The sequence below is a fragment of the Haplochromis burtoni genome, unplaced genomic scaffold (assembly GCF_018398535.1).
Source record: "Haplochromis burtoni strain Fernald_Lab_line unplaced genomic scaffold, NCSU_Asbu1 Contig_1, whole genome shotgun sequence".
NCBI classification, from domain to species: Eukaryota; Metazoa; Chordata; class Actinopteri; order Cichliformes; family Cichlidae; genus Haplochromis; species Haplochromis burtoni.
The window spans coordinates 4,441,353-4,463,981 of record NW_024582362.1 but is presented as its reverse complement, the minus strand read 5'-3'; the positions used below and the strand labels follow the sequence as shown (position 1 = coordinate 4,463,981).

The window sequence follows — 22,629 nt, the reverse complement described above, 5'->3', positions numbered from 1 at the left end:
CTTAATTTTAATTTGGTATTAAAGTCTTACATTGTGATTAACATACAGCATTGTAATTACTTTGCAACACAGCAGAAAAAGAAATCAGGAGGAAGAGTTGGAAGCATAATAAACTTCCTGCACTCCGCATAAACGATTCAGAGCGAAGAGATTTTTATTGTGCTGATAAAAAGATTTCTATAAGTCAGTTATGTAAAAGTTTCTCTGGAACTGTATTTGTAAAATGAAAACCGTGCCCTCAATAGAGGCTTTCATTGTTTACTAAAGAGAGCCATCTACTGGAGAATAGCCTATAATGAACTGTATTCAAACAGATGTAAATTGCATAGTTTTGGGCTTTAATTTGGTGTTTTTTGAGTCAGATTCCACATAGAAAAATAAGAACAAACACACACGGTTATACTTGCTCCAAAATAAAAGACAAAACATATTATCCTTTCATCTGTGGTTCTTGTCCCAAACATCTGTGGCCCTTGTTTAGTCATTACTGTGACACAAACCAGTGATTAACTGGCTTTATAGTCATGCCAGTTCCTTTCCCAACCCATAACATCCTTGGCTCCTGTTTTTTCCACTAAAATGGAAATGAAGGATTGGCACTTTGCAGTAGATGATGTGACAGCGGCAACAGTTGTATGAAGGTCAGTGTCATAGAAATGCGTTTTACGACGCTTGCAACCTGAAAACCATGCATGGAACACACCATCCAGTAAAACGTAATGGGCTATATCATGTGATATTTCAGGTTCTCAGGCTGTTCAAGTCAGCAGCATCCAGCGTGTGTCTATGTGGCTCTACATGTATTTGATCCCTGTGTTCTGTCTTTATACATAAAGTCCAGTACTGGATGCAAGTAAGCATCTAAATGAATGTGTAATAATAAAAAATATGACAACAAAAAAATAGCTATTCAGACGGTGCACTAGCTCCCCGAGCTTTTCTCTCAATTCAATTGTGAAGCTTGTGACAAAAACCAATTCATCACACATACCGTTGCCCCTCTTTTCCCCTCTGGCTCATTTCCCCAAATAATTTAGGATCTACTGCCAAAGATGTTGGTGATGTGTTTGGAAAAATAAGCATCTTTTCAAGGTGATGATGACCCTCTCTGAGAAAAGGAAGGGAAGCCTCTGAAAATCCAATTATCCAAAGGCCTGCCTTTTTTTTATTGCCATCAGCAATGCTGGCCCATCAGCAGCATAGCAACTGTTTCCAACAATTGCCCCCACACTAATTCTATCGCTGTAGCCAGACTTGCCCAGGGTGTGGACATTAAGCTCAATTTTCATCTAAAAGTGATTGCATAATGTCTGACAATGCAGTTGAGAAAATTGGGTGTTAAGGTATAAATGGGATGATAAAAGGAGGCAAAACTTGATTTGAGAAACAAAAAATGGAAAAACTTTTATTTTATTCATGCACGTAAAGCAAATGTTTTCACTTCCATTTAGTAAAATCTCAGACTGTTAACTAAGGAGTGGGTGCATTCAAATGTTGACATCACTACAGTAATTAACGAACAAGAATAATTAATGACAATGTTAGTAATTTAGATACTTTAAGCAATAAGGGATCAGCAAACTGATGAAGGCAAAGAATAGACAAATACAGGACTACAGGCTATGAAACCATCACTGGTGGATGTACATTTGACAGAACTTACTCCTTATAGGACATATATCATAGATTATATACTATAACTTAATCACTATTCCTCCAACGCGAACATAGAGCAATTTATTTAAACATATCCAAGTATACATGGAAATACAGTATATAAGGCAAAAACAGAACTTTTGAAGGGCAATATTTGCATGACTATCTTTATTCTTTAACACAGCCTGAACTCCCTTTGGCAGTTTCTTTAAGTAGTCTTCAACAATAGTTCTGCAGGGATCTGGAGGACAGTGGCTTTGGGGTCATGTTGAAAATTGAAGCCATTGCCAATCAGATGGTGCTGCATGGTGAATCCAAATCTGACAGCGTTATTCTGTGGTCATAATACCATAAATTTTAACAAGATCTCCAACACCACTGGCAGAAATGCAACCCCAAACCATGACAGAGCCTCCGCCGTGTTTTATAGATGACCGTTGACACTGTCATACCTCTCTCCTGACCTCCTCTTTACATACTGATGATAATTTGAATCAGAAATTTTGATTCACCACTCCATAAAGTCTTGCTACTGATTTTCAGTGATGTTTTTGTGCAATTTGGCATCGATCACTATTTTCTCCCTGTTTGAATAGCTTATTGAAAGCCACCCTTCCACTGAGACCACTTCTGATAAGGTTTCAGTGAACAATAAATAGATCAACTGAGGAGCCAGATGCATGTTTTGGGTCCTGTGTCAGGTCTTTGCTGGATTTTTGCCTGGTTTCCAAAGGATATGCTGTATGTAGATTCAAATGCAACTTGTTGGTGCAAAAATACTATTTTACATGCATCAAACTGTGTTACTGTTGGTATTTTTCATAGATTCAAGTAAAGAAATGAAAACAAATGATGTGTTTTTGTGACAGGCTGCCTGAAGATACAATTTAAAATATATTTTGTTCTTTTGTTGTATTTTATGTGTAGACACAACACTGATTCACACCTCGAGTTGTCTTTTTATGCTCGAATGATTCACAGGTCAGTGTTAAGTGCTTAACAACAAAAGAGAAGAAGCATTCCTCTGAAAATGGTACATTTCAAGGACTTTACTATTTTGTCAAAGGCAAAGTGACAAGAACAGGGGAAGGATTAAGCTTAACGAGTCCAAAGAAAAGAAATAACTCAGAAATTAAGTAGAGAGTAAAGAAGTTTTTTTTAAGAAATCAGATCCATTCAAACTGAATTCATTCATTAAACACTTGAAGGCAAAATAATAGTAAAACGAGCAGTCATTGCACTACAACATTTACTGAATGAATGAACAACCTGTTATCTTGGTCTTATGGAGCGAGCAAATATCAAATATGAAACCAGTTTTCTGTGGGAAATCCAGAACAATCAGTAATCTCTACTGAAATACTTGTTTACATAGCAAACACTCACATAGACAACTAAACTGATGAGAATAAACTGCTTCTGTTCATTCATCCACACAAGCCTCATCTTCACCTGGATGTCAGAATCCTGATAGTGGATCAGGTAGTGCTCACCGTCATAGTCGTAGCACACGGGCGTCCTTTCCAGCTCCGCTGAAACGGGCGAGGTGACACACTTGAAGGGCTTCCTAAATTCATCTAGCAGAGTCAGACTCATAATGCAGCAATTCTACAAGAAGTTGAAAAGTAAATAAGTGCCAGTGTGTATATTTCCTGCCACACCACTGCTGGGAATTTTATGCTCGTGTAATACCTCCACTGTGCCCTGCAGGGCCTCACAACACCAGGGCAGGGTGATGTCACCAGACAGAGATGTGTGCTGGGACAGGTTTGTGCTGCTAATGACTGTTAGCTGGATCAGCCCATCAGAGATCTGAGCTAGACAGAGAAAACACCGCGTGTAGACATTTATACCCAATTTAAGACAGCTAAGCAGTTTAAGTCTACAAGCGCTGTAACCATCAAACACAAATAAACACAAATTTTTTATTGAATTTAGCTAAATTTTAACAAATTCAGAGGCTGTATCATATCAGTAGATTATTATATATAGCAGTTCTTACACCTAAAGAATGAAAGTTAGACTATGTGGATTAACGCTTTAAAATACTGAATGAAGACTTGAGTAAAGAAAGTGTTTTTGTGTCACTTTTTTCTACAATGATCAACATTTTCTCTGCATTTTTGTTTCGTTGAATAGAATTACTCTTAATGTATAACAATAATGGAAATCCTTAGAGTGATGCAAAGTAGCCTCTAAACTGATTGTATTGTCTGGTGTATGACTAGCTGCTAATAAAAAAGTAAGTACTAAGCTGAAATATTCCAAACAGCACTTCAGAAGTCTCTTTTTTTATGACAAGAGTATAGATCGCAGGCTCACAAAAGTATTCAGTATTCTGAAATACCTTTCTGTATAACCTCCCTTTTATTCCACATATCCAAGTTTCCTGCCATATAGCTGAGGTTTAATTAGTTTGAAAAAGCAAGCCTGTAAGTGTTTGTCACACATGTGAAACAAACTATGGAGGCACATACAAATAGTGCTGTACATGCCTAAATACAAATCGACTGGTCTTAGGAAATAAATGCAGTCATAAATTTGCAGAAAAAATGGGAGGAAAAAATCACAGCAAATGAATTCTTGATATTTAGCACTCTGTTTTGTATCCCTCTTAAAGTTACTATACATGTAAAACATAGCTATACTGTGGGGTTTTTTTATATTACCCACACAGTACAGAAGATTATTCATATTTCCTTGGCATAACTCACAGTGTTACTTAATGAATGTGGGTACAAAATGTGGGTATGAATGGATTACTTCTGCGACAGAAGAGCTGGGAAAAGCTGCCGGACATGAGCTCGCATACAGTGTTGTGGAGAACAATGTGTAGCTGGTAACCATGGAGACCGTATTCAGGGTCTATATCACAGAAAGGGGGTTGGACCACCGGCTCCACATATGAACTGAAAGGGGAAAAAGGGAAAGAGTTGATAAAACCAGAAAGTGTAAACTCTGTCTAGTGGGGGGGGGATCAAGACAAAAGCATTTTCCTAAAAAAAGGCAAAGATTTATTAATTTTGTGGAGCATAATAAATAAAAGTGCTGTACTCCCACAGGAAACCAGGAGAGGGTGCTATATCCTTACTATGCTGAAGTATGGTATCATTAACACTGTGTGGTCCTGAAAATGTTTTTGTTTTCACGTGGATGGAAAGTAAATTGCTGTTGGGTAATAACTCATAAGCCTCTGGAGCACCTGCGAGTCTGAGTGTAGACAAGAGCTGTGAGCACTTCCACCAGACAGCAGAGTTTGTACAATTCTAAAACTAATTAAATTAATTAAATTGTTAGTTCTCCAGGCTTCTTAAAGGACATTCAAAGCTCTTCTTTGGAAGCCAGCTGACCTCTTACTGACATACTGACAATGACTTGAACTACAAATTTCTAATCTGAATTCATCACCCCATAAAACCTGTTTCCAATGAGTTTCACTCCAGTTCTTGTGTAATTCTCATACTTCAGCATTTTCTCCCTCTTTCCCTTTGTTAAGAATTGCTTCTTGACAGCCAGCCTCCCACTGAGACCATTCTTTCTACCATGTCTTTGCTGAATGTTTTGCTATTTCTTAAGCACATGACTTTGAGGTACTGTTCTTCTGCTGTCATGATTTTAGGTCTAACACTTCTTCTTCTTTTGTCCTTGTTGAGAATTTTCATCTAATAGCTCAATTAGCCCAATTTAAAATTGGTTCTTTGCTAAGCTGTCCGTTATGTGGAGAAATCACACTGAATCGTCCCCTGAGTTGTGGGCCCTTTCTGTGCTCGATTGATTCGGTCAGTGTTAAATGGCTTAACAAACAAATAAAGAAAAACAGTTTTCTGAAATTGGACTGCAAATAATTCCAAAGAAAAACTATTTCAGAAACTCAAATCCCACTGTACAGTGCATCACTGCAGGAGCAATACTGTCAGTCTATACATCCCTTAAATTTGAGACGCAGCACACCTTGTATGGATGTTCATAAGAGGGGCTGGTTATAGTCCAACCTACCAAACAGAAGATCCCTGAGTGCTTCTTTCCACCAGCTTGTGGAAGTGGAGGGTGAACATGATAAAGGCAACTGAGCACTGGTCCTAGAAAAAAAAGATGCTTAAAGATGTCACTTCTCCCTGTGATAAATACTGTGTATCTTGTTCTGCTACTCTAAGCCAGTGAATAATAATCAAAACATGGCATGAATGCCTGAAGTAATTACCCTCCAGACACCGATGATGATGCCAGGCTGTAGCAACTTAAGCTGCATCAATCTGTCCTGGCCAATGACTTGCATGTTCTTAGTTAGAGTCTGCATGTCTAACTTCTCCATGAGGGACCTACAAACAGGTCTGACAGAGGAAGCAAAGACAGCAGTTGGTTTTACTGAGACAAGAGGCGAAACAAAGGGTGCAGATGGATGTCAGCTGCCTTTACCTCTTTGGGCTGACGCAGGCTAGCCTCCTGACACCGTACAGCTGAAGGGTGGAAATCTGCTGGTAGTCGGGTAAGCGGTCTCCTCCGCTCCAGCACAGTGTCACTGAAGTCTCAGTGAACTGGGACCGGCTCTGCTCCAAAGTGCTCTCACGCCCTGACTTATCCATGACTGTCAGTTCCCAGGTGACGTTCAAGTTTCTAGAGTTAGAAAACAGAATGTAGAATTGTAGGAACAGGACTTTTTGCAGTTTTGCAATAAAAGCAAGAGAGAGAGAAGAAGAGAGCAGGTGAGAGTGAAGCTAAGCATGGCAGAAGTTAACAGGTTCTTTAATACCAAATACCACATAAATAGTCCAAATGAATCATTGAACAAAAATATAATCCATCCATTTGTCTTCTAATTTATTACAGTGAAAATAACCGGGCAGTGTTTGGCAGCGTTGCTCTTTAAATCAGAAAAATTACAAGTTTATTTGCTGTTACATCTCATTTGTCAGCAGAGGGAAGTAGTAGGACTCCAGTTAAAGCTGTTCTTGCTAATGAAATGATATGCAACGAATGAAATTAAAACTGCAGCTGTTGTGACGAATCTCTTGATCCAGTTCTGTCTAAACTGTGATTCAGGGCTGCCCCTACTGTGATGCAGCCGGCGCCTCGCTGAGACACCATCCAATATCAATTAGGTGGGGGAACAAAGTTAAAAACTGGAGCAGCCCAGGGGGCTCCAGCAGCTGACCCCAGGGATTTCACTCTGCACTGCCTGTATGCTTGACGTCTTGTGAAATGATTATTACCAAGGTAAATCGCATGCTCCTCATGGTCTCTAACAGACAAAAAAAAGCCCTATAGGGAGTTGTCTGAGTCGGTGGGAGGAAGGCTGAGGTGTGCGTGCATGCATATGTCTTCTGTGGATGAGGGGTTGGGGGGCTAAGTAATTTATTTCAACAATTCAGACAGCCCCTGCAAGGAACACAATTATTTCTATTTCCCCTCTGTACCACAGCGACTGCCACAGAACTCAATATTGAGTGCAGCACAGCCTCTAATCAGAGGTTATAAAAACACAGCAGAATCTGCGGTGGAGGTGGCGAGGGAGCTCTCCCCTGCGTGCTGGCATCCCCCTGAGCAGACATCACGTTCAGAAAGAGACCTCCTTCCTCACCTTTAATAAGAAAGTGTCATTAAGTGTGACATCAAAAACAAACCATACTTTTTGTTTTTGATTACCAGCAGCTTGAACTATCCTCTTGTTGTGTTCTCCCCCCACCTCTCCAACCTTGAACTTTCTCAACAGCGAGGGTAGATCTCCAAAGTTTTGCTATTTGCTAACAGCAAACAATGAACAAAGGCTTCATACAGCTGCTTCCAAACAAATACCAAATCCCCGTTAGAGCACAGACACAGCACGGATCAACACACCTCCTTTCAACTAAAAGGATATAAAATTCACTATAAAAGTAGTTAACATGAGCATTTAGAGAAAGAATAATGACATATTTTTCTTTCTAAATGTGTTTGAGTAGGTGATACATAAAGTAAATGGAAAACCTAATTCCTTTCAACTAAACTTGGGTTTTCTCTCTTTATCTGTCTCACACTTCACCTGATGACCCACTCTGTTTGGCTGGGTAGCCCTGTGTGAATACTGATGAGTCCAAGCCGCCTCGTCCACTTGATCATGTCACATTCGGCTACAGTCTTGAAGTACAGCCTCTTATAGTAACCTTCGGGTCGATCCTGCACCTCCATCGTGGCAATCCTCAACAGAGATTTGTCCATACACTTTTTATTCTTGCTGAAATCCGCAATGTAAAGCTTTCTCCACAGAGCACTGCAATGACAGCATCAGGAGAGTGACCGACTCGGTCAGAAAGGTTACAAACCAGTACAGTATGTCTAGTGTGATCATTTCTTACAGGGTGGCCAAGAAAAAAGAAGTTTAAGTTTTATTCATCAGAATGACAATATCAAAACATCAGCAGTGAAATTTCACGTTTGAATAAGTTTAATAGTGAATTCTTCCATTATAGGAATAATCTTTTCTACTAAGGAGGAAACTATTTAACCCTGTGATGCCTGAAGCATGAAATCATTCCAGAAAGTTCTGATATTTTGGAAAACACGACTGTTTATTGAACCTTTTGAAAAAAAATTAAAGAAAGAAATTAATGTCAATTTGCATATAGTATAAGCTTCAGTTTGTATCATTTTTGCCACACTTTGTGCAAAAAAGAATCACACTGATGACCTGGAGCTCTCAAATACTCATGTATTAAATATGACACACTTGGCATTGCAGACAACACTGATCACCGAGTTCTTGGTATTCTTTGGTAGTTACTGGAGGACATTTGGGTTCTGATTGTGGTTCTGACCAACAACAAAAAAATCAATGTGTCAAGACTGTTGAATTGACCATAGGCTGCAATCTGGCTGGCTTTTTTACATTTCAGAATATGTCCTAAATGATATATAAATATATATTTTGATTTGTAGGACGTGTTTTTCACTAACATGAAATGTGTTAATGAACTAGACCTTTAATAAAACAAGTTTGTGCATCCACAGAGTGTCATGATCCTTGCCAAATCATGCAATCACAAAATCACAATTTTGAAATGTAAACTTTGTGCATTTGGATTGCCTCCAAAAGGTGGAGAGCTAGATGCTTCAGTACATAAGCTCAGTGAGGATCTCTAGATATGTGGCTTGAATTTCAGGCCAGATATCCAGAGATATGTGGCAGGATTAAAATTGGAGTAAAAGACCAGTGGAGCATAGCAGGTAATTTCTTCTAAATATCTAAAAAGAAACATGAACATGAATATCAATGCACCACATATGGGTGCCGAAGCTTTTATGTTTAAGTAGTTGAGGAACTTGGGACCATGCTGTAAAGTTTCCTCTTGGTCTAATGCTTTTTCTCAGAAAAACAGAAGAAGAATTGGGGCAAAAACCACAGAGCTCCCGTGCCTTGGACTTAAAGGTTCTGCTGTAAGATTTGGAGGCATACTGTCCCTTTGCCATTGGATTAATTAACATAATCATGTATTTAATAAACTGTGGAAGATGCACTGACAAGATGGTACTTACTTGCTGTTGGCAAGCTGATAGAAGATCTTATTGATGTGGTTTATGCAGCAAAGTGTAGAAGCATCCAGGTATGACAAAATCTTAATCAGGATCTCAGATGGCAGTCTATGGAAAAGGTAATTAGACATGACTACAAGGATGTGACAGTGTGCCTTCATGCCTCCTACTGTTCAGATTTCAGTCTATGAGATAAATGTGTTCTGAAAACACTGCTTGGAAATCGTGTCATACACTTCTGGCAATAAAGTGAAACTACTTATCTCTATGTTCTGTTCTAGTAGATATGGTGAAAAAAAAAACATAAATATGTAAATATGTAAAGAACTCAGCTGAGATTTTTAGATCTAAAGGTCTAATGAAAGCCACCCAACCATCCATCCATCTATCCATCCATGCCTGCTAATTACAAATACTGCTAGGTTTGTTGGCTCACAGCTGTCCTGGTTAATGATGCCATTGCTGTCCAATTAAATCACTTGAGTGAGCAATAAATTCATCTTCCTATCACCTGCCCGCTCAGTCACTGTCATTTCACTACATATCAACAACCAGATTAAATTACTTCAAGAATAAATTAATTAAGAAACCAGATTGGGCGTTGTTTTAACAAGGCGAATGATTTCATACGACAGCTTTAAAGTTCAGATTATCCAAGCAGCCATCCTCTCACTGACTAAATTCTTGCAGCTGTAATAATAGTTAGCAAAAATAGATGTAACATGTGATATTAGAGCTCAAAAGTTCAGCTTAAGTCTTAAATCTTAAGTCTTAAGCAATGGCAGTACAGAGCAGCGCTTTGAGCTGCATACTACTGTTACCTACATACTTACTTTACAATGGGCTTGCATCATCTCGTGATGACAGTGCTAACATGCTCATATTTTGTTATATGTTAGTATTTCTGTATTGACTGATTCATGCTAAATACAAATACACTGAGGCTAAGGGGAATGAAATTTTATTTTTCAGTTATTTAGTTAGAATTTAGAAGCAGCAGCAAAGGAGACATGAGCATTTCTGCACCTCCCTTTTCTTCTTTGCATGGTAGAGTTTTAACTTGAAAGTGTGATGATGATTTTCAGTGATGTGGTGCTTTCAAGGCCAGTCTCCAATATCCGATACAAATAGTTTAACGCAAATGATTTAAATAATTTAATTGTTTGATATTTTTTTCTTAAAATGTTACAATCAGATTTAAGATGTGCATATAGTTAAAATAAACAAATAAATAAATAAATAAATAAATAAATAAATAAATAAATAAAGGGATCTGAAAAATATAATGTCTTTAGACCAACTGAATTTGGTCACAACCGTGATTGGTATTTTTATTTTATTTTACTGTATATTTGAATCAGTGAAAAGATTATGAAAATAAATCCGGGCTGCACTCCAAACCTCTAAGACTCTAACCATTGTTTAAAAAGGAAAGTCTGAGTGAAATAATTATTTCTGCTCGTTGAGGCGTTCAGACTAAAACAAATATTAAAAACAACGCTGTTGCTAAATATGAACGATTAGCTGTTTTAACAGAATCATTTTGGTAGTAGAGGCAGCAACCGTCTACTGACTGACCTGTTTTTCTGTGTTGTAACTGCCTACATTTAATGGGAAAGAATCCAACTGCTTAATTCATGTAGTAAAGTGTTTTCCACCTGAATTGATTTACGCTGTGCTGTTATTGTATTTGTTGCTACAAATCCTTTTACTTTGAAGTCTATAAACAGCAGATCCACTGTTTGAGCGCTGAATGCCACAAAGATTAAGAAGAAGAAATGGCATGTACCGTGTATAGTCTGTGCATGCACTGACAGATTACCTTTCCATAAAGCTCTGAGTGGACGCTGGAGATGATTTGTCAGCTCCTTTGGACGTCCTTAATGCTCGCCCGGGAACGACTGCTTTCGAAGCTGCCATTTGTTCCGCTGGTCTTGACTACTTTGTGACAATTACAAGATAATTTATATTTGCAAGGTTTTAAGGTCGTGAAACTTTAAAAGAGCGTTTATTTGACAGCTTTTTTACTTAAAGACCGTGAAGATAACATCCGGGATCAAAAATGAACAGCTGGTACTGTGTTAAATCCATGAGTAAGCTACATTAAATGACTTAATTCTCCTTGTGTGCTAACGAAATTCCGTGAAAGCGTCCGGTCACCTTGGTGACATCGGGTCCTTCAACGTCTTCCGGTGGGAAGAAGCACAAATTCCTTCAAAATAAAAGCAGAATATAGATAGATAGATAGATAGATAGATAGATAGATAGATAGATAGATAGATAGATAGATAGATAGATAGATAGATAGATAGATAGATAGATAGATAGTCAATTAAACTTGATCTGGTCATTTAAGTAGCAGAGGGGTTTTATAATCAGTTTTAACTGCTTCGCATTGATTACATTAACAGCAGATCCACTAGAGAGGCAACAATGAGACAACAAAACAGAACAGGATTAGTTTAACAGATGGAGGCCAATGACATTTTCACCATCTTCATCCTTTTCTGACCTTTTTTTTTTTTTTTTTTTTTTTTTTTTACCAGTTTTACATTTAGATAGTGTCGGTGTCCCTAATGGTACTTGGACCCTAAAGAAGTTGCACACATAGTCCTACTCCACCAAGATGGCACATCAACATGTTGGTTTGTTGTGTCTCCCAGCACAGTCTCAAGAGCATGGAGGAGATTATACTAGATAGACAGTTAGTCTAGGAGAGCTGTAGATCCTTGGAAGGTCCTTAGCCCATCAGCAGGGCCACGATCATGCAGCATGGCTAGTTTGGTGCTGGTCTGGGGAGGCTTATCCATGGAAGGACACACAAAACTCTACCGGCTAGGCAACAACACAGCAATGCCCCCCTTGATGTATGAAGGCAGCTCCTGGAGCGTGAAGGAATTGATAGCATTGACTGGCCACAACGCTCCCCTGACCTAAATCCACTAGAATATCTCTGCTTTGGTCCAGCTACAAGCAGGTGGGGGTCATGCAAACTACTGAGTATAATTTTGAGTTGCTGCAATGACATTTCACCAAAATGAATTAGCCTGCTGCATCATTTTGTTTTTCACTTTGATTTTTGGAGTGTCTTTGAATTCAGCTGTATTCAGGTTAATAAAGGAAATCAAGGCATTTAGCAGCATCAATCATCAATCATAGGACTCAGCTACTCCAGTTAGGCTAGTTACATCCCTTCTGTTGATTTTACTAAATAACTGTCAAAAAAACAAACAAAGAAAACTGCTGCTACTATCAGCTTATTAATTTAAGGTAAATACAACCATGTTGACATATTCAAATAGGCACACATCTTAACATACTATAGTACAACATCAAATAATATTATGTAACTCTCACTGTTAATGTGTTAGCTAGATTAACAGTTAGCACCCACAATGTGTTAGAGAGTTGTTAGTGAGTTTACAGTTTTACACAAGTTTGGCTCTCCTTTTCAACATGTTTGAATCGATAATTAGTCACCCTTTAGTTTTTGTTAGCCTCACAGACCAAGAAATGCTATCAGCTGTACACACTCGACAGAGGCCCAGAGTTATTGTAGATGAACATTTAAACAGTTTTACAACCATTACACATGTACAAAGAACTCTGCAGCCTGTAAACATTGAAATATAATAGAAAACTTTAAGATGTCATACGTAAAACATTGGGAGAAGGTTTCATGTAAATGTAATTTGTTCTTCTCATTTAAAGCATGACGCAAAATCTACATTATTATCAATGACTACATTTACAGTGGGCAAAAATGTGTGAGGAGGAGACCATCGGGGCCAAGCTGGATCTGGATTTCTGGATCCAGTGGTTTTTAGAAATCTCCTCCTCTTCTTTCATCACAGCTGTCCTGTCCCAGATGTGCTGTTGATCCACTGAGGTAGATGTCTTTTTAGAAACATCAGGAGGACTGAAGCTTAACTCAGTAATAAAGGAGAACATTTAATCTTCACCAGCAATCTTCAACCGACTGTGCAAAATATATGGATTTATTGTTAACAGTGTTTTGATCAGCTGCCCTGGGCGTCTTCTATTAATGCTTCATTTTATGTTTCTCAAAGGATGTAGGCTACAGAGCATACAGTCATTTAGTCTTTCATATAACTCTAATAATAATTCAGTATGCTTTTTAACCTGAATATTTGAAATAAAAACTCTCACTTCCAAATCTAGACCTATAAAGAGCTGGTGAAAGTCAGAAATGTAGACATAAATTTTAGTTTCAGCTCATATGTTTAAAGCTTTGCCATTTTCTTTTGACATATTTCGCTGAGTAAAAGCACCTGTAGTCACTTCATAAATGCAATAAGAGCTCACTGGAAAGTATCTAAAATACAACTAATGATATTTTAATATCTGAATACTGACTGAAGGTGAAGTTGTATTTACATGCAAAGAAAGGATGGACCCTCCCTCTCAGACTGAGTTTATGAAACTTAAATTAGTTTTAATGTTTACTACAAATGGGGGAAAACACCTCAGCCAGACAGCTGTGGTTAAACCCTGTTCACTTTAATTGTGTGTTAAACATCTGTGTTTTCAGTATTTAGGACACATTTCTGTGAATCACCATCAACAAACTGAGATATCAGGTAGAAACTAGAATTACAGGCAGTTTGTGAATGTGAAAATTTCCAATCTTCTTAGTAATTCATCTTTGCTTAATGCTGTCTTAATGTTATCGAAGTGCTCTTTTTTTAAAGGCAGCAGTGTTATTGATTACTTAATTTATTGTACTGTTACTGTCCATTCAGATGTGGAAAGAAACAGAAACATGCTGCTGTTTGCAGATAGTTAATAATCAGCTCTAAACAGGAGCTGAAGAAGAGTCCAGCCTGTTACTCTTACAGTATATAATGAATGACTTTTCTCTGTTTCTCATATAAACCGTTTCAGTGCCTCATCTTTGGCAGCCTGCTGCATGAATTAACATCCTTCTGTTCGGTAAAGTCAGAGCAGCAGAACTAATGTCTGAACTACAGCGCTGACTTTTAATTAACATTCAAGCTCAACAGAGTGATTTCTTTAGTCGGGGTGAATTCATTCATGTGCACAGATTAGCCACCGAACACCGGCTTAGCTTACTCCTCGTCGTAGCTAGTTATAGCTAAGGATGCTAATTTACTAGTTAGCTTAAAATCACACATTTTACTCATAGAAAAGGTACAACAGTGCCTCTGATCACTTATGTTGGTTAGTTCAGTTTACTGCAGAATACAGCATGCTGTTAGCTTTAAACAGAGAGTCGTGGTTATGGGAAGTAAAGGTTGGATCTTCTCTCAGTCTTCATCTGCAATTCACAACAGAGATATGAGTTTCTCCTGACAGGAGCTGTCAATCAAAGACATCACCTTGATATCACACCCTAATTTTACAGCTTTGGGTGAGTAATTTGAAGCATAATCATGAGAAAAGTCACCACCCTTGAACCCAAATCAGCATGATGAGAACTACTCATCTTTGGGAAAACCTTTTTTTTTGTTTAGTTTGACAGCTCTGTGTTTGACAGCGAGTGTCTGTGGTCATCTGTTAAACACAGTGGAGGCTCTGTCATGGTTTAGGGCTGCATTTCAACCATTGATGTTGGTGTTTTTTGCAATTATGAATGCAGAAAAGTACTTTCAAATATTAATCCATCATCCAATGCCATCTGGAAAGAGCCTGATTGTCAGCAGCTTCAACTTTCATCCTAAACACACTGGTAATGCAGTAAAAGCATACCTGGGTAGAAAAACACACAGGGGAACCTTATGAGTCATGGATTGGCCTCCCCAGATTCGGGACCTCAACATTATTGAAGCGGTGTGGAATCACCTTGACACAGAACACAACAAAAGGCAGCCAACGTCCAAAGAAGAGCTTTGAGTGTCCTTCAAGAAGCCTCGAGAACTATTCCTGAAGACTACTTAAAGAAATGACAAGAAAGCTCCCTGGGTTCAGGCTGTGTTATAGAATAAAGGTGGTCATAACAAATATTGAATAGCAAGCTGATTAGAATTGTACGAACTCTGTTTTTGATTTATATGCTATATTCCAATGTATATTTGCATGTTTCAATAAATAGCTGGAAGGAACCCTTCCACACCGCGGGTATGAGACTTCAGTGTTTGTGTGGTCAAGAATAGTGTTAAGGTCTAACAATGTGCCACTGTGATCTGAGTCTTCTGTAACAGTTAATGGCTTCTAGCCAGAGTCCATGTTCAGGCTGTTTGAAAGCAGTTTAGGATTTATGCAATGTTTGGAAAACAAGAATTACAATAAATGTGCATTTTTGTCTTATAACACAGCTTACCCAACTAATCTACCCCAAAACACATTTTCCAACTTTCCAGGAACTGTTTCTCTCATTTATGAGGTAATTTAAATTAAGGTATATTGCATATTACAGAAATTAAGTTGACTTCTCCTTTATGATAGTGATGCTGCATCTAAATTTTCTGAAGCAATGAGTTTGCACACTTAAGTAAAGCCAACTTGTAAGATTTTACCTTGTAGTTCCCACAGGGCCGTAAAGTAAACTGTTGACGCATGTAGATGTACAGAGTACATATTTACACATACTGCACAGATTTACTTTCATTTCCTGGGGGGCTGAACACATTTGACCTTTACCCCTAAACCACGATTCAAACTGCACTCCTAAAATTTCTTAGTTTACCTGAGAGAAAGCTACCTTTATCCTGCTATTGAGATTCCAATCTCTACAGTGTGATTAATACAACTGTGGACACACACACACACACACACACACCACACACACAAATTAATAGCTGTCACTGTAAGCTTTAGCAGGCACAGTACCGCCTGCTGTAACCTTTCCCTGGATTACCAATATAACTCCTCATCAGGGTGTTAGCTCAGCACTAGCAGGGGAGGAAAAGGCAAGATTGATGCTATTTGTCTCCTCACACATGCTAAGATAGAGGTCACATCTTACTGAACTAAGACAAGAGAGACAAAACACAGTCTCTTTCTCCACATTCATTCATTCTCCAGCAGTGAGAGAGAGGACTCAAAAATGAAGCAGTTTGAGAGCCTGACCTCATTTCAAAGATGAAGATACAGAGTCATTTATAGCTGCACATAGACAGATGGACTGGCAGAAGGATGGACTGGCAGATATAGTGGGTATTTTAGATCTGATGAAGCATATAGTGGCATGAGCACATGGAGTGGATCTTGTTTAATTTAATTCGTTATATGCCTAATATTTATAATATTTGTGACAGAGGTATTGATATGTAGTTGTGCACAAAAAGGGACTCTAAAAGTATACATGCATGTGTGTTATGTACAGAGAAAACATGCAGAAAGATGATAAGTCATTTTCTTTGCAAAAACAGATGGCTCACTTTAAGACCCATCCCATAATTGACCTCCCCCTTTTCCTAGAAGCCAGTAGGCTCTGCTAGCTGTCAGGGAAAATCACCATAACCCTGTTGTCACTCTAGCTGATCAGCTTGCCTGATGAAAGTGAAGTCCCTTTCAGGGCAACAGCAGCCCCTGGTATAGTAATGGCATGTAGGCCACATCCTTTTTGCTTGCTTGTCCCCCGTACTTGACATTTGATGATTTCTGTAGCTATGTGTCCTTCTAAAGGCCCGAGGACAGCTGTGGCTCTTGGATACCTGATGTCACTCTTCCGCATGGTTTGTCAGTCGGCTGTGACAGTGCAGCGTTTGTCAAATGGGAATGAAGGGAGCAAAGGATTAACCATGATTAAGCCTAAAATAATGTATTTTTAGTAGAGGACTTAGCATGTACAAAGGCATGTGAAACACACTGCACAAGTCACATATTCTTCAGCTGTGTCTGAGCTTTCAACACTTATTAACAGTGATATATTCTCTACCTGCTCATCTTATCCAATCGCTTACTTGCGTGAAACCCTAAAACAAATTCCAGCTCTGATAAATCAAAAGTAACACAGTCTGTTCCTTTACTTGAGTGGATAAAACAGCTGGCCTACAGTATTTGCTGTGTACATGTATAATGCAGCCACTTAGCACTTGGTAGGAAGTGTGAAAACGACAGCTCATTAAAGGTCCAGCGTGAGGTTTGATACTTGTGAAGCCCATCCTCAAACCATTCAGAAGTGTGGAGCACTGATAGGAACCCTCTACAGCTCTTCAAAGGATGATGGCATGTCAGAAGTTGAAAAGAAGAAGGCTAAGGGTGGAACAGAGAAGTGCGGGTCATACTCGGTGAAGTGAGCTTTGTTGAAGCTTTACCTGCTTTGAACCTGGTTGTGAGATCTTTGTTTTATTTGTGATGTGATGGAAGACTGTTGACAACCATGTGTCAGTGGAGCATGCAGGTGAGATGCCACACAAGTTTATTGTCTTAATTTCTTAGATTCTTTGATATTTTTTTTTTACCCCCATTGTGTTTCTCGAATAGCCTGACAGCCCTTATGCACAATTTAGATCCGCCACTGGATGGCGCACGAGTATCTGTATTTGATTCATAAAAAAAATTGCTTTAAGTCCCAAATTAGTAACATATACATGCATGCTGAATGTACCATGTAACTGCAAGGTTACCCGCTGCATTCCCCCTTCATTTCGGATTAATCAGACAGAGATATGACAAAACCAGAGCATATAAATGACAGTCCCTAAGAGCGAGTGATCTTTGCCAACCTCAGGGGCCCCCAAGCTCCCAGCATAGCACGTATGACTGTGCAAACAAACCTATTAGTCCACGCAATGTGTCTTAATTGTGGGGCACTTCTGAGAAGTCTCGTTGCAGTGGCCACACACAAAGAATGGGCGTGAGTACTCCCTCGAAAGGCAGCCCAGAGACTCATGCTTTTTTCTGCAGCAGTAGCAGCAGCAGCAGCGATCTGAGCGCTCAATTTACAGTCTTGGAGGGTGGGACAGAAAGCACACCAGCGGGATGGATAACGCAGGTAGGTCGTGGTTTATCGTTCCTTCATAGAAATGCCAGAAAAGTGCTTGTTTCATCACAATTATCAGCCAGAACGAGGATCTAGGAAGGGAACATCTTTTTTTGGACATTTTAATTTGGTACAAAGTGCTGCAGCGCGCATTCCCATCAGCAAACACGCAGCTTAAGCACAAATAATTGCTTTGATAGGATAATTATAAAGGATGATCAATTTCTACACCATGCTTATTAGGATTGTGGTATTTAACGATCAGTCGCTTTTCCCTTTACGCACAAGTCTTTTTACGCACGCTGGTTACAAGTTTATTAAGTAAACTATATACGATTTCATTGATGTTATTGTCTTACAAGAGAACTATTTTTCTCTTATATCAGGAATTGCAACCGCAGATGTCTGAATACTCTCCCAAAATCAACTAAGACGTGCAGGAGGGAGGGGAGTCTCAGTCGGAGAGAGTCTGAGTGCGTCTGTGTGTCAGAAGGTGTTTGAGAGAGTGAGGGAGCATCACATATTGAGGAAGAGAGAGGGGAAGATAGAAGGGACCGACTCTGGACCAGGTGATCGAGAGCTAACAAACCTCCAAGGGGCTACCGGGCTGTATCAGTGTGCACGGGATCAGCGATCCAACCATGGTGCCAGCGCGCTGCCCGGGACGCTGTGCCATACTGGCACTGACCCTCCTCTTGGGATGCGGCGTGGCTTTCTGCCTTGGCCAGAACGACACGGAACCCATAGTTCTCGAGGGGAAGTGTCTAGTGGTGTGCGACTCGAACCCTTCTTCGGACGGCGCAGTCACCTCCTCACTTGGCATTTCAGTCCGCTCCGCTGGGGCAAAGGTGGCTTTTTCAGCCGTGCGTGGAACCAACCATGAGCCGTCAGAGATGAGCAACACGTCCATGACCATCTATTTTGACCAGGTCAGATGTCCACTGAATTTAGCGTCAACACACCCATATCCAATACAAGTCCGATTTTATTCTAAAATATAATTTTCTCTTCGTACAATCTGTTGGGTGGGTAAAACTTATGATCTTGCTCGATATTGATTTTCTATTACTTCTAACGCTCTGTGCGATCCGAGCCAGGAGGTTTTCTAAAGACTTCGGCGTTATTTTATGTTTCAGAAGGATTCGTGTGCGTAATTGGCGTGATCTGGAGATACGCCGCCAGACGATCACCCATGCACGATCATTTACCGCATGCGTCTTAGGCCTCGGCCGCATTTAGATATGCAATGTGTTGCTTTTGATTAGATATTCCAATAAGTTTTCACGGCTGAGGTCTTTGGACAGCGGCCTGTTATACGCCTCAAATTGGGATCCTTCCCAAAGTGCGACTGAAGTGCTGCCTGAAACATTTGGCAAAGCAGCACCAGACTTACTGGCTTATACGCCTCTTTTTTTAGTCACTGCGCACAGCAGACACAAACAATACGTTTCCACAAAACCAGCTGTTGTGTTGAATTAAGCATGCACATAAAAAATAATCATACTAATAAAGCACTGTCTTATTGTGCTCCCTTTCTTATCACAGGTTTTAGTGAACATCGGCAACCATTTCGATCTCAAAACGAGTGTTTTCCAGGCTCCAAGAAGGGGAATCTATAGTTTCAGCTTTCACGTGGTGAAGGTCTACAACAGACAAACTATACAGGTGAGAAATTACGAAAAACGTGGGGCGCATTTTTGCATTTCCTGGGTACAAGACTCAGCTCCAAGTTTCTCGTTGCTCTTAATTGCAGGTGAACCTGATGCAGAATGATTATCCGGTTATATCAGCATTCGCCGGTGACCAGGACGTTACGAGAGAGGCGGCCAGCAACGGAGTACTGCTGATGGTTGAACGGGAGGACCGTGTCTATCTGAAGCTGGAACGGGGCACCCTAATGGGCGGATGGAAATACTCCACCTTCTCAGGCTTTCTAGTCTTTCCTCTATAATCTAATCTGCGATGACTCATGTCGCATGGGACTCTGCTTAGGTTGAGGAACCAAAAAAGAAAAAAAAAGAAAAAAACGAAAAAAACATGCCATTTATTTTTAACTAAAATAACTGTCAGCCAAGGAAGCCGACGAATATCTGTATACCTACACTCGTCCACTATCTAGTCAAATCTGAACGTTTCCTTGGAGTTTCATATATTCAAATCCATCAGCCAACTCTAACGCAATCTGGATGATTCAACGTGGCCCGTACTTGTCGGGTACGTGGATTTTTTCCCCCCCCTTGCTTGGAAAACAAACTTTGCCGACAGACAAACGGGTGTACCTGAGAGGAAATGGACAAAGGAGAAGATGGGGGGAGTGGAGGAACTGACACCTTGGAGAGGCCGAGTGTGTTATGCTCTATTTTATGTTTGTATAGCCTTAAACAATTTATGGTTTCCGTCCAAGTGAAGTATATGGAATTATATGGACAAACAACAGAAGAAGTGCTTTCACGCCCAAGGCATTTTTTTTGCACGAATGGAAGTTTTATCTTTATGTTTTGTGCTGTCAATGGTGTTGCGTTTGGATGCTGAACATATTGAAAATACGCCAAATGTAGGCCGCCGACGAGTTTATTTAAAAGAGAAAAAAAAGGCGACATATTTCAGCCACCGAAGACGACTTAGAGCCCTTTTATTTAAAAAAAAAATAGTAACAATGATATAATTTATAAAGTACATATTCACATTATTGTGTGTTCTACATTTCGGAATCTGCGTAGCTTTGACTGATTTAATGTTCAGTGACGTTGCTCACCAAATGTACATTGTGGAAATTATAGAAGAATCCCTATGTCCCGCTTAATAAAAGGTATTGTATTGTATAGGCTAAGTGCATTTATCAGTTTTTGTTTGCATATAGCTTTTCAACGAAAGGGGATCTATCTGTGTATACAGACTGTAGGAAAAATACATGTTTGCAAATGAAGCTCAAAGGCCTCAAGAGGGAGCAGAGGTTGAACTGTGAGCAGCTCACTCTGGTCGCTGTCCGAGGTGCTGAACCTATGGGCTTTTTAAAAAAAGGGGGAAAAAAGTCAGGCAACAGCTTCTTAAGTCAAACACTTCAGTGAAAACACTTGTTGTTGCCGGCTGGAAACTGCGATTCAATAACTGGGAAATAAGAAATATCTGAAATGCGCATTTATGAATGCACTGCTGAGGAGAGCCAGGGCAGCTCCTGAGCGTGAAGTTTCAGCACAGCACGACCGCACACCGCGGAAACGTCCTTCTTTGTGGCAGAGCCGAAGCTCACGTAAAGTAGACATATATTTGGAAGCGTTAGCGTGGTGGTTTGCAAATGTGCGTTAAAAAGAGAGCGAGAGAGGTCGTAGTATAGACTGTGTGCAAAGTTTGTTTCTTTTCCTTTCTTTCTTTCTTTTTTTAAATCACGTGACTGGATGCCATCTTGTTTGAAAAAGGACGTTTTGGGGATATTTCAGCCCACACACTAAAATATCCCAAAAAGAAGAGCAGATGAAACCAAACTTTGGCCGACAGAACAAAAACGGGGGGGTTTGGTAGCCTGAAGAGGGAAAATGGTAAAAAAGGAAGAAAGATGGGGGGGAGTGGAGGAACTGACACCTTGGAGAGGCCGAGTGTGTTATGCTCTATTTTATGTTTGTATAGCCTTAAACAATTTATGGTTTCCGTCCAAGTGAAGTATATGGAATTATATGGACAAACAACAGAAGAAGTGCTTTCACGCCCAAGGCATTTTTTTTGCACGAATGGAAGTTTTATCTTTATGTTTTGTGCTGTCAATGGTGTTGCGTTTGGATGCTGAACATATTGAAAATACGCCAAATGTAGGCCGCCGACGAGTTTATTTAAAAGAGAAAAAAAAGGCGACATATTTCAGCCACCGAAGACGACTTAGAGCCCTTTTATTTAAAAAAAAAATAGTAACAATGATATAATTTATAAAGTACATATTCACATTATTGTGTGTTCTACATTTCGGAATCTGCGTAGCTTTGACTGATTTAATGTTCAGTGACGTTGCTCACCAAATGTACATTGTGGAAATTATAGAAGAATCCCTATGTCCCGCTTAATAAAAGGTATTGTATTGTATAGGCTAAGTGCATTTATCAGTTTTTGTTTGCATATAGCTTTTCAACGAAAGGGGATCTATCTGTGTATACAGACTGTAGGAAAAATACATGTTTGCAAATGAAGCTCAAAGGCCTCAAGAGGGAGCAGAGGTTGAACTGTGAGCAGCTCACTCTGGTCGCTGTCCGAGGTGCTGAACCTATGGGCTTTTTAAAAAAAGGGGAAAAAAAGTCAGGCAACAGCTTCTTAAGTCAAACACTTCAGTGAAAACACTTGTTGTTGCCGGCTGGAAACTGCGATTCAATAACTGGGAAATAAGAAATATCTGAAATGCGCATTTATGAATGCACTGCTGAGGAGAGCCAGGGCAGCTCCTGAGCGTGAAGTTTCAGCACAGCACGACCGCACACCGCGGAAACGTCCTTCTTTGTGGCAGAGCCGAAGCTCACGTAAAGTAGACATATATTTGGAAGCGTTAGCGTGGTGGTTTGCAAATGTGCGTTAAAAAG

The 22,629-nt window shown here is 39.7% G+C and overlaps 2 protein-coding genes across 4 annotated transcripts; one reads left to right on the top strand and one right to left on the bottom strand.

The window, feature by feature from the left end:
- Positions 1-1,394: 1,394 nt before the first annotated feature.
- Positions 1,395-11,354, bottom strand: fbxo15 (F-box protein 15). Of its 3 annotated transcripts, XM_042226875.1 has the most exons (10): positions 11,191-11,354; positions 10,985-11,100; positions 9,166-9,270; positions 7,676-7,903; positions 6,073-6,270; positions 5,858-5,987; positions 5,653-5,735; positions 4,420-4,565; positions 3,349-3,473; positions 1,397-3,264 (listed from the first exon to the last, which is right to left on the bottom strand). In XM_042226875.1, exons 2-10 carry the CDS (start codon positions 11,080-11,082, stop codon positions 2,998-3,000), a joined length of 1,380 nt encoding a protein of 459 aa, XP_042082809.1. In that variant the 5' UTR covers positions 11,083-11,100; positions 11,191-11,354; the 3' UTR covers positions 1,397-2,997. The 3 variants fall into 3 exon arrangements, with proteins under 3 accessions (XP_014190227.1, XP_042082809.1, XP_014190241.1); XM_014334741.2 differs by having other exon boundaries at positions 1,395-3,264; positions 7,688-7,903; positions 10,985-11,354; XM_014334755.2 differs by having other exon boundaries at positions 3,025-3,188; positions 10,985-11,354.
- A 6,360-nt stretch (positions 11,355-17,714) lies between these two features.
- Positions 17,715-20,892, top strand: cbln2b (cerebellin 2b precursor). Its single transcript, XM_005912135.3, has 4 exons — positions 17,715-18,082; positions 18,457-18,999; positions 19,616-19,735; positions 19,824-20,892. The coding sequence occupies exons 2-4, from the start codon at positions 18,712-18,714 to the stop codon at positions 20,019-20,021; spliced, it is 606 nt and encodes a 201-aa protein (XP_005912197.1). The 5' UTR covers positions 17,715-18,082; positions 18,457-18,711; the 3' UTR covers positions 20,022-20,892.
- Positions 20,893-22,629: the final 1,737 nt, after the last annotated feature.